The sequence below is a fragment of the Sparus aurata genome, chromosome 16 (assembly GCF_900880675.1).
Source record: "Sparus aurata chromosome 16, fSpaAur1.1, whole genome shotgun sequence".
Lineage (NCBI taxonomy): Eukaryota > Metazoa > Chordata > Actinopteri > Spariformes > Sparidae > Sparus > Sparus aurata.
In genome coordinates, this window is record NC_044202.1 from 11079022 (window position 1) to 11091338 (window position 12317).

Sequence of the window (12317 nt, forward strand, 5' to 3'; positions counted from 1 at the left end):
ATATTTATGGATATCATGTGCCATTTATGCCAATCTCCTACACACTTGACCTTTAAAAATGTAGGGTAGGCACTTCTTGACAAAGAAAATGTATTGCTAAGTCTCAGTCTCAGTCATCAAAATGTAGCCAAAACCCTTTGGGTCAGAGTTTCGGGGCGAATACCAACCTGAAACATCAATATTTGACAGCCTGGGAATGAGACTCAACTGTCAACTATCTTTTTTTTCAGAATGTATAAACTTTTCCTTTAAATGGGTGGATAGATTTAGATTTTAGTACTCTCGGTTTGTTTAGTTGAGGTGAGATTGGCATTGGAATGACTGGACTTCCCCTCTTGCCGTTTCCTCCTGCACAGCACAAATATAAACACTTCCCTCGCCCTTTGCTTGAAGTGCTTCCCCACAATCACATACAGGAAAGGATTCAATGAGCTGTTACTATAGCCGAGGTAAGTAGCCAACTGGTTGCCAATGTCCAACATGTACACCCATGCACATCCAGAAACGACCTGATAATGATCCAGGGTGTCCAAGAAGACTAGAATCTGGTATGGCAGCCAGCAGAGAATAAACACAGCCAGAACAACAAGAACAAGGTGTGCAGCCTTTCTTTCCACACTGCCTCTGCTGCCTTTTCTCAGCTTCTGGCTGCTCTGAATGACTTTAGTGATGTGGTAACTACAAAAGGATACAATAGGAACAGGGATAAGGAAGCCTACTATATTGACAGTCATGTTGTAGCGCAGTCTCCAGCCTTCATGGGGGTACGCTATGTAGCATGCGTCGATTCCCAGATGAGGGAAGAACTTGACGGAGCGGAAGAGGATGGCAGGGAAGCTGAGCAAGACCCCAGCAATCCAGATACCCAAGCAAATCCCACGTGCCCAGAAGGCCCGTCTCTCCCTCCCCTGGGTTAGAGGTCTAGTTAGAGCCAAGTATCTGTCCATGCTCACAAGCGTAAGGAACAGCACACTGCAATAGTAATTCATCCCAATGACAATGTTGATAAGCTGGCACATGGGCTCCCCAAACCTCCAGTGGAACTTGTTGACGATGGTTGCGACCCAGAACGGCAGGCAAGAAACCATGAGGAGATCGGCCGCCGCCAGGTTGCTCAGGTAGATATCGGCCACAGAGCTGCGCCGCTTCTGGAGGCAGAACACACAAAGCACGAAGGAGTTTCCGATCACTCCAAGAAAACAGATGATGGACATGTAGGCAGGCTGCATGGTGTAAACCCAATCCCATGCATCAGTGTGGTTGCAGACAAGCTCAGGTCTCTCAGTACGCTCCATGAGTAACCCACCTGCTGATCACGGTGAGAGCTGCTGCACAGTGACGGGGATTTTACTACATATACCAGTAAAACCTTTTAACTGTGTCAACACGGGTGTTGCTACATCATGTCAGGATTTAAGTTCCTGAATTTGAGTGTGAAGGAAAATAGATTTAATGGAGAGTGGATAATAGTGGTTATCAGTCAGAGCACACACATGCCGTCTTCAAAGAGAGGCATCGTAGCAACATGCAGCATATATGTAAATGAAAAGATCCCGAGTCACACATTCATACCTGCAAATTTAGTAAACACATACAGTATAAATCCATGCACACAATGATAATTTATTTATTCAAGTCAAACTACAGTTAGAAGTCTGCCCACTTTTTAACGAAATACAAGCTAAGATGACACTGCAGCTAAATATCACTGTTTTTTAGAAAAAGGCATTTTTAGACTAACCCTCTAAGCTTCAGTTGTTTGCCTGATTTACAAGGAGGCATGCTCTAGAATAAACTGAGAGAGGATCTTAATTTGCATTTGACCTTAAAATGCAGAAGAAAAGGAGAATTCTATTATTCTAGATGAAGGACATAGTGCAGTGCCTGTTCAAAACATGCCTGTTCTGAACTGGCTGATTCCTTGGCCTCCGTTATAACTCCTACCAGCTTTCTCAGGAAACACCAAAACAACTTCACACTCGATACTGCACTTCTTAAGTTGGTAAAAATGCACCTGCAGAGTGAGAAGTCAATCTGATGAACGGTCAGGTCGGTAGACTAAAGGAGAGACGGATAGAGACGCCTTCGATTTTATTACAGTTTGGTGAACTGTGATCTGATACCATAATCCTGAAGTGCAGACAAAAGTATATGAAACGAGGTCAAACTGTGTTTTTGGCATACATGTTTCCCCTTTGAAGTAACTTTGTCTGCCTGCATGTTTTTTGTTCCACAAGAATTTCCATCCCTGGCAATGGTGGTGAAGCCTGACTCCTAACAACGGTTTCCTGTTTGGCACGACATGCCTTCATTTCACGGACAGCGAGGGGTGTACCCCTGACCACAGCCCACAACGAGTCAACATTTGGCAATTAAATGGTGGTGTGGGTAGAAATGTAAATTCAGACGGCTGGTGTCCGTACAGCAAGCAGAAAGGGAGCATGTTTGTGTGTCACCACTGGAAACTCTTTCACAGAATCCTGTTTTTAACTCTGCAGACAATGAGTCAGAAACACCAGAAAACACTTAGCAAGCAGTTGTTGGGCCTCTGGCACATTGTGGGTTTTTTGCTCAACTTAAAATGTAAACGCACTATAAAAATTCAATAAGGCAACCATGAAACAATATATGTTTTATTTGACAGTTATGAACAGAGAATACTGGTACTATTTACAATCTGCAATACAAGACAGAATATGAAAAACTGTATCTACATAAATTTCTTTGCAGCAACCAGGCTGATTTAGATAACACCGCTTGTACATTCAAGATACTGACGCTTGCCAATGTTTGTAGCAAAAGGACAGCTATAGTTTATTGCATGTGATGGAGCTGTTATTAATCTGAGTAAACAGTTGTGAGCGGTAAGCTTTTCCATCTCATGGTAAGTGACATATTGCATTTAAACACTAACAGATTTGTTGGCAATCCCCAACACCTTCTCCAGGAGGGAACATACATTCAAGCTTTCTATGGCCGAGCCACAGATAATTCCATTTCCTAAAAACAATTAAAACTAAAATTACCGATTTTAGAGGATGACTCATTAAAGATGTTTTCCAATGAAAAGGTAATTTGGTCTCACTACTTCACAATCCACTTTGAAAATAATCATGATTCATAGAAATCACTGACATTGGCGCAAGACAATGAAGTGACTGTCCAGATGACTCAACTTTCTGCAACGTCCATCGCTGACGGGAGCACTCTGAAAGCAATAATTTATACAGAAGTCTTCAGCGTGGACAGGTTTGACCGCGTAGAGTCTGAGGACGCTGTTTTCTTATAACTCCAATTGTGGAAGACTTCCCGAACTTTTTTCCTGAAGTTCTTTCCAACAATGACGTAGAGGATGGGGTTGAGAACGCTGTTAAAGAAGGCTAAGTAGGTGAAGATCTGGTTGCAGATGTCTAGGGCGTTCTCGAGGTGACACCCTCCAAGAACCTCAGCCATGAGCAGCACGTCTAGTATGGTGATCAGGTGGAATGGCACCCAGCAGATGAGGAACGCCAGGAGGACCGCCAGCACCAGATTGGTGGCCTTGTGCTCCGTTTTCTCAGCATTGGACTTTTCTATTGACTGGACCTTCAAAGCTTGAATAATCTTGACAGTGCAGAATGAGATGATAGAAATGGGGATGATAAAACTCAAAATGATCAACATCCCATTACAGACCAGCTCTAGAGTGCGACTTGGGTAATCCAGGAAGCATGCATGTACACCATACTCAGGGAAATGTTGCACTTTCCTGAAGATGAGTGTCGGGACACCCATGAGCAAGCCGAAACCCCACACCAGCAGGCAGCCCAGTTTGGCATATTTTGGCCTACGCATTCTACCATAGGACATTGTATGGACCAGTGCAACAAAGCGATCAATGCTAACCAGAACTAAGAAGTAAATGCTGCAGTAGGAGTTCATCTTGATGCCCAGGTTGACGACTTTGCACAGGAACTGACCGAAAGGCCAGTTGAAACCATTGGAGATGTTGACAGCCCAGAAAGGCAAACAGGACAACAGGACGAGGTCAGCACCAGCCAGGTTGCTCAAGTATATCTCAGCCACAGTGCAGGCCTTCTTGTGGAGTATGAAAACCATCAGGACAAACACATTAAACACGATTCCCAGCACAGTGATGACCATGATATACACGGGCTGGCTGGTGTAGAACCACTCCCAGGCGTCCGTATCAGGACAGTTGGTGATATTGGTACTGTTTTGGTCTCCATAGGAAGATGTGGTGCTGAAGCCGGGATGGCTGTGGGGAACATAAGCAAAGACAGTTAAACACTGTCATCACAGAGACAATTTTATATTTCCTTAGTTAGATGACAATATTAATGCCACTCTCATAACTGTGCAGACAGGAGGTGATTTCAGGGGGGATCTATTATTATTCAATAGCAGTAGCATCTGTGCAGCTGAAATTACAACCCCAGAACAAGCTTATTCTGTTAAATATTAACAAATAACCCACTGTCTAACTTAGCATAAAGAGAAAATATTCGTACATCTACCCTCTGATCTAACTCCTAGCAGAAAATTTCATTTCATTTCATGACTGGCATTTTTATTTTTTTGTTAATGATTATTTACTTGTATTATATAAAATACCAAACAAAATAAGACATAATGGAAACATTTATTGTAGGGTCAAACCCTGACTTGATCCTTATGTTCCCCCAGGAGCATAAGTACCACTTTTGAGCAGTGATGTTTGTACTGCACTAAAATAAAATCAGCAGCCCTAACCACATGACTCAACGATTACAGTCGTAATTGAAACACTACAAACAGCTGATCAGCTTTGCACTTTGAGCACCATACACACACCCAATCATGAAACAGAGCAGCGTTTTTTAATTCTCTAAATCCACTCTGCAATTACTGAATTGCAAACCAGCCCAGCTTTCACACATAAATCGTAAAGTATTTCTGTTGTACCTGTGGCTGAGTCATGACCTACACTGTTTGCTATATGTTACAATAATGAGCGACAGGCTTGGCTCTGGTCGCCCTTATTTCCCCTGAGGCTGTTTGATATCATCTCACTCATCCAGAAATTGGATTTTCACCGCCTGATTATTTCAATTTATTTTTTAATGATTCTCAATACACACAGGAAGGTTTCTGAATGTATTCAGAATCAATCACAATCAATAAAGCTTCAAGTTAGCAGCGTAGGCTTGAAACAAGACTATCATAGTGAAGTTTGTTTTGTTGTTTCAAGTACATAGACAATTCAGTTTCCACAGCAGTGGGCAAAATCATTGCACAAGCAAGTGCTGAAATCTGCATCACACATAAGAGTTTGACATTTATGAAAATATGTGGCCTTAAGTGTATGTTATTATGGGACTGAGCTCAGATATTACACACTGCAGTCAACCTAATGTTACATTTTCTTCTATTTTCTGCCACCTTTGTTGTATCAGCGTCGTACACGATAACAAAACATCTAACCAGAATTTAAACAAAATGCCCACTGACATGTAACCCTAAACCTCTTCAGAGAAATAGATCAGAGTTTGTTTGAGCTGTACTTTATGTCAATATGTATTAAAAAGGTAAGATTATCGACATTAAATCGTTTTAAAACGTTGTCGATTCTTCATGTTTAAGACCATTAAAGATTAATTAAAGATTAAATATCGATGCCGATGCGAAATATTTCAAAATGTATAAATATGATGAAGATTATACCTTGTAGGTTGAAGAGTCATTCTTCCTGAGTATATCCAGATGTGAAGGATCCAGATGCCTGGCTACTCTGCTCCAGTGCCCTCCCTTTACTCCACTCTGCCTGTCTCTGACTCGCTCTCTTAAAGGAAACTGTAATTAAAGTGATGTCAGCCAAAACGTCATTCTTCAGTCTGTATGCGTTCCTGCTCTCTCTCCTGTTCGTCCACCTCTTAGGAAGATCATAAGCAGCATGTCCTCACCTCCTTGATGGTTTAATCATTGGATAAATATATATGGGAATGTTTGATTTTGCTGCTGAAAAATTCTGTTGTAGTTACATTTGTGTTGTCAGTAAGCAATCGCTTCAGCTGGCAATTAAAGTAAAAAAACTCAAATGCTTAAATGTGCAATTGGTTAGCTTATTTTGAACAAGCACTAGTGCAAGTGTCAAAGGCAAATTGAATCTGCATGCTGGGGACTGAGGTCACATTCACATTTACTGACAACGACTATTACTATACTATTTTTTCATTATGAAAATAAGGAACATTTTGAAAATGTTGATATTACATTATATGAAACACCGACCAAATACTTCCCCAAAAATAAGAGAATGACAAAAATTAAAACTTGTGCAATCGGAGGAGTTAGCTATATTTAAACAGGTACCCAAACATGAATGTATTGCACAACAGTGGAGCACTTCTTCTTTGTCATGCCAGCAACTCTCTCTCTGTTACTGCTGTGGCTGAATTGTTCCCGAACAACTTATGTAAAGGACGCAGGCGGGTCCTCCAGATCCAGCGTTTCGCTTGCACTTGCCATAGTTTGAGTGACTCACATGCTAATCCATAGACGAGGCTTCCAGCTCTGAAAAGCATAGCCAATGTGGAAATAACTCAACCCTGTATCCTTTTGAATAGCCAGCAAGGGGGCAACTCCAGTGGTTGCATATAGTAGTATTTTTCATATGGAGGCTTATGAGAAATTGACCCCCCCCTTTTTAAGTGATTTATTACCTAAACAGTTTCTCAATGAGTTTATGGTCTCAGTCTCTTGTTTCAGGTAGACAACAACTTAGGATATGGACATGTGGTCACTTCTGTCTCCTGAGTAACCAAGCTAACGTTCCCAAACTCACACCAGCTGCTCTGCACAACACTGATTGATGTCCCCCAGGTCCTTGCTCCTATCCATTCAGTTCCACCTCTGATCACCGTATCCACAACACCGGACTTGGACCTCATAGTCTCACCAACATTTCACCCATCCCCGTAATCATTACACTCCATCAGCACATCAGACACCGACATACCCATTCTGTGAACGTTAATAACCTCAGACCACTCCCAGAACAATCCCCAGTCAACAAGCCACCTGTCACCATCAACATGGCACTTTTTAATGTTCGCTCTCTTTTAAATAGAACTTTTTTAATGAATGATGTGATTTTAGATAATAAGTTAGACTGTCTTCTTTTAACTGAGACATGGCTTGGCACTGACGCACCCGGTGTTCTCACTGAGGCTTCCCCGCCAAATTTTAATTTTTTATTTTCAACTAGAGAGGGTAGACGAGGGGGTGGGACGGCATCCATTACCCACGACTCCCTAACCTCAAATGGAGTGTTTTTTAACAGTTACATGTCATTTGAGCACCATGCCTTTACTTTTAGCAGCCCTCCGATTCTCTGCATCAACGTATATAGACCACCCCATCACTCTACTTCTTTTATCAGTGAATTTTCTGACCTCAACTCTTGACTCAGTAGCTCCACTTTTAACAAAAACAATAAAAAGAAAACCTACACCCCCGTGGAGAAAAAACAATGAAATCAATGAACTGAAAAGAAAATGCAGGAGTGCAGAGAGAAGATGGAGGAAAAATAAACTGACAGTTCATTACGAGATTTTACGTCAACAACTCAAAAGCTACAATAATGCAGTCAGAAAGGCACGAATTTCCCATTTCTCACAACTCATCACCAACCATAAAAATAACCCCCGACTCCTCTTCTCCACTTTTAATATTTTAACGGCTTCTAACGCTAATAAAGTTTTTAAGACACCCACAGACGATCTTTGCGAGAACTTTGCAGACCACTTCAGAACCAAAATCAAGGACATCAGATCCTGCCTCTTATCCCATCAAGTTTTATCTGTTAACGCATCTGAACTGTTGTCCTTGCCTGAGGAAACACTGGAGAGTTTTGCCCTGGTTGATGCAAGGACACTTGGTCGAGTATTCTCCCAAGTAAACCCAACAACCTGCCCTTTAGACCCAATTCCCACATCACTCTTAAAATCATTTTATGGATTCTTTGAGGAACAGTTTTTAAACATCATGAACTGCTCTCTTCAGATGGGTGTCTTTCCCACCGCCTTCAAAATGGCAGTGGTGAAGCCCCTTCTTAAGAAGAGCAACTTAGACCCCAACGTTTTTGACAACTACCGACCTGTATCCAACTTACCGTTTTTAAGTAAAATTTTAGAAAAACTGGTTTTTAACCAAGTTAATGACTTTTTAAACAGAAATAACATCTTAGAGAAACATCAGTCTGGTTTTAGGAGAAACCACAGTACCGAGACAGCACTTTTAAAGATTTTAAATGACATCAGATGGAATTTAGATAACAAAAAGCTCACAGTGTTGGTTCTACTGGATCTAAGCGCTGCTTTTGATACAGTAGACCATCACATTTTATTAAACAGACTCAGCCATCTGGTCGGCCTCTCTGGTACTGTCCTCAACTGGTTTTGTTCCTATCTCACAGATCGATGCTTTTATGTAAGTATGGATACATGCTCCTCAGGAACCCATGAAATTGGATGTGGGGTTCCCCAAGGGTCAATTTTAGGTCCACTTCTTTTTAATCTTTACATGCTTCCTCTTGGGGATGTCATCAGGAGACACGGCATCAGCTTCCATAGCTACGCTGATGATACACAACTGTACATTGCCGTGTCTCCTGATGAAACAGATCAAATTGATGCCCTTCTTAACTGCATTGTAGACATCAAGTCATGGATGGCAGTGAATTTCCTACAGCTCAACCAGGACAAAACTGAGGTTTTAGTTATAGGTCCTGAAGGCCAGAGAGAGAAACTTTTTCCAAAACTACAACATTTTAAACCAACACAATCAGTAAAAAATCTGGGCGTGATTTTTGATTCTGAGCTGAATTTTATTCCACATATCAGAAATATGACAAAAATAGGTTTTTATCATCTTAAGAACATAGCCAGAGTCCGCCCGTTTCTCTCCCAGGCCAGTACGGAGGTGCTAATGCATGCTTTTATTTCCTGTCGCTTAGATTATTGTAATGCCCTGCTCTCTGGTCTTCCCAAAAAGAGTACTCTAAATCTCCAATTATTACAGAACTCAGCCGCACGAGTGCTGACGAGGACCAGAGGGCGGGAGCACATTACACCAGTTTTAGAGTCACTGCATTGGCTCCCCGTGCGCTTCAGGATCGATTTTAAGGTTCTTTTACTGGTTTTTAAATGTCTTAACGGCATTGCGCCCTCCTACTTATCTGACCTGCTTTTACCATATCAACCCTCGCGGACCCTGAGGTCCTCCGGCTCTGGCCTTTTATCCCTACCAAAACCAAGAACTAAAACCCACGGTGAGGCGGCATTTAGCCACTATGGCCCCCGCTTGTGGAACAGCCTGCCAGAGAACCTCAGGTCTGCAGAGACTGTTGATATTTTTAAGGGAAGGTTAAAGACACACCTTTTTAATCAGGCTTTTAACTAATATTTTAAATTCTTATTCCATTCTTATGTGGTTCTATCGTATTTTATGTTGTTGTTCCTATCTTGTTTTGTTTTTGTTTGTTTTTTTGTTTTTTTTAAACAATTTTCATCTTAAATAATTTTTTTTTTTTAATTATTTATCTTCGATACTATTTTATTTTATTTATTATTATCTTATGCATTTTATCCTTTTAACTGTTCACTTCTTTAAATTATCTTTTGTCAGGGTTTTTATCCTATCTTATGTTTTTAGTTTTTAAGGGTTAACTCCAGAGTTTCCTCAGGGGGGTCCTCCACACTGGGAGCTGTGTCTGGGATGCTGCTGGGGGTGCTGTCCCTGGGTCCCTTTGGCCCAGCCATTCGTTGTCTGTCAGGGTCGGGGGGCCTGGGCACTGGTGCCCCCCGTGGCACAGCCTGTGACTCCTCCCAGTGTGGACGGCCCCAAAGGTGGCGTTTCCTCAATCCTCAGTGCCTTGCCATGTCTCCTTATTTCCTGTAGTAAGAGTGTGTGTGTGTGTGTGTGTGTGTGTGTGTATGTGTGTGTACGTATGTGTGCATGTATATAGTACGGAGGGTGGGAGGGAGGGGCTTTCTTTATTATTGTTTTATGTTTCCTGTGTAAAGCACTTTGTGCTACATACTCATGTATGAAAAGTGCTTTATAAATAAAGTTGATTGATTGATTGAAGATAGTGACACTCGTAATGCCAAACGTTAGGCTTCAAAAAGTAGTCCTTTAACCATTCGATGATGTCACAGTGGGTTTATGATGCGGTAACCTCAGCAAATGTTGCTAACAAAACAGAATTTGCACTATCAAACTTTAATTGTATTACGTGTGTCAATCTACAGACTGTGTAGTCAGCCGCATCCAGCTGCTAAACCATGACCCCTATGCTGGGACGTTTTGGCACAAATACACAAACAATGTAAAAACAGTAGAAACAACACAAAACTCTCAATATAAATGAAATAAATGATACATAATGATGGCAATCAGTAAATAATTTCCAATTATGGTTTTTATGAGGCAGAAGAGTTGTGAAGTCTCTGGTCTATGATGAAAGCTGCTTCATGTTATAGGAAGTAGTAAATCATGCACTGCTCACTGTGCATTAGAGACAAATGAGTCCATTTGCTGCCCTGCACTGTGTTCATTGTTATATTATTACTACTAACTTGAATAAGTCTGCCAGAGACAGGTCTAAATATGACATTTTAATGGCTTTCGAAGTGTAAAGTGTTTACGCAGTAAAGTGCAACACACTGGCCACACTGGATGCCTGTGTAGTGCCTGGCAGCTGCCTTTCTGACCTGCTGCTGCTCCATCGTGTGTGTGTGTGTGTGTGTTAACATTGGCAGCGTTCCTATCTGTTTACGTGGAGCTTTCCTGTGATAATTATCAATAAGTGTGATGACGTGGCTTTCCTGTAACCCCCGGGTCAGGAGAGGGAGGTAAAGTGCGCACAATATCAAAAAACTGCCCTTCACGTGTTGTGTGTATTCTCTTAATGTCTGTGACACATTCTACAGATACAGACATTAAAACTGTTGTGAAAGGCTCGTATGATGTAGATATGACTGTCTACAGTGGGAAGCATGATTCACGCAGCCAGTGTTGCTGCACTAACCTGTTGAGATGGACGCCAAAATGAAAAGCAAGGTGAGTATGCCTGCATGCCTGTTTAACCAAAGACACTGCATGATAAAACAGAAAAGCCAAAGTCCCTTTGACCAGGTAGTGAATCGGACACTACCTGGTCCCCAGAGATTTTAATAATGTGATCCATGTGTTTCTGCTGTTTACCTTGTAAAGGAAAATGACTGTTGCTGCATCACTAAAGCAATTTGCGAGCACTGCTTCCTGGATCATATCTAATCATGTCAGATCCATTTTTCAGAACAGATTTTTACACCTGAGCGGCTGGTAGAGAGATTTTTTTTTTATTTTGTCATGACCGAACAAAAGAGAAGAGAAACATTTATACAAATTATGGATTTAACATTCCTGCTGATTCTCTGTACAGTCCATGATCAAGCCCTTCTCTAAGATAAAACTGGGTTACTACAAGACATTTGAAAAACATGGCAAAGCTTCTTCAGATGTCCGCAACGAGACTCTGACATAGATGTTTCTGCTTGACCTTAGTGAGTTTGTTTAATTTCCCCCGGATTTGACTCAGCCAAAATTACAAAATTCTGAAGCTCTCCATCCAAAACAATTAATCGAACAAATCACCCTTTTGGAATTGTCTTGACGTCTTGAATCGCCCCGTGTGATGTCAATACCGACCCTGCAGCCTCCTCCCTAATCTACCAAACTAAGATTTATCATAGACAGATTGCATTATCAGATGTTCTATAATGTGCTCAAATAGACGTCAGCGTCAGGCCTGTGATTATCAGCTCCTATCTGAGGACTGACAGTTATCTTGGAGATCTATCTAATAGAGACACCATTACGATGAAGAATATAGACATTATGATGTCATAGTGCAGCTAACTGGGGACAATGCTCTTTAAACCAATGGGTAATTCTCAAGTTAGCATTGATTCGAATTGACAAAGGGTCTTAAAAGCTGTCTCTGATGTCTGAAATCTGATCTGGTTCGTCATGTTCATATGAGTATCATGCAGTAAATGCATGACCATGATGAGGGCTTCCTTGAAATAATGTTGCAACGCTGAATTTCTGCTTTTGCCCCTTCCTGTACTAAAACGCACACGGAGACATTGACAAACACCCTCATGATATCTCTGCAACAAATACCTTAGAACTGTGATTACACAATAACCTGTGGCCGTATTTCAGGCAAAGGCCCATAATCTGAACACTGAACTTGTAATGACCTCCAACAGGTGGCAGCCCTGAAAGCC

At 41.5% G+C, this 12317-nt stretch overlaps 2 protein-coding genes across 2 annotated transcripts; both read right to left on the bottom strand.

The window, feature by feature from the left end:
- Positions 1–266: 266 nt before the first annotated feature.
- Positions 267–1295, bottom strand: LOC115566077 (B2 bradykinin receptor-like). Its single transcript, XM_030391816.1, has one exon. The coding sequence runs from the start codon at positions 1293–1295 to the stop codon at positions 267–269; it is 1029 nt and encodes a 342-aa protein (XP_030247676.1).
- Positions 1296–2620: 1325 nt separating this feature from the next.
- On the bottom strand, positions 2621–5814 carry LOC115597452 (B2 bradykinin receptor-like). Its single transcript, XM_030443362.1, has 2 exons — positions 5704–5814; positions 2621–4258 (listed from the first exon to the last, which is right to left on the bottom strand). The coding sequence occupies exons 1-2, from the start codon at positions 5721–5723 to the stop codon at positions 3223–3225; spliced, it is 1056 nt and encodes a 351-aa protein (XP_030299222.1). The 5' UTR covers positions 5724–5814; the 3' UTR covers positions 2621–3222.
- Between the last annotated feature and the right edge of the window lie 6503 nt (positions 5815–12317).

Coding starts and splice junctions, on each gene's coding strand:
- LOC115566077 (XM_030391816.1), bottom strand. CDS start 1,295: ATGGAGCGTACTGAGAGACCTGAGCTTGTCTGCAACCACACTGATGCA.
- LOC115597452 (XM_030443362.1), bottom strand. CDS start 5,723: ATGACTCTTCAACCTACAAG. Junction 4,259..5,703: donor ATGACTCTTCAACCTACAAG/GTATAATCTTCA, acceptor TGTTCCCCACAG/CCATCCCGGCTTCAGCACCA.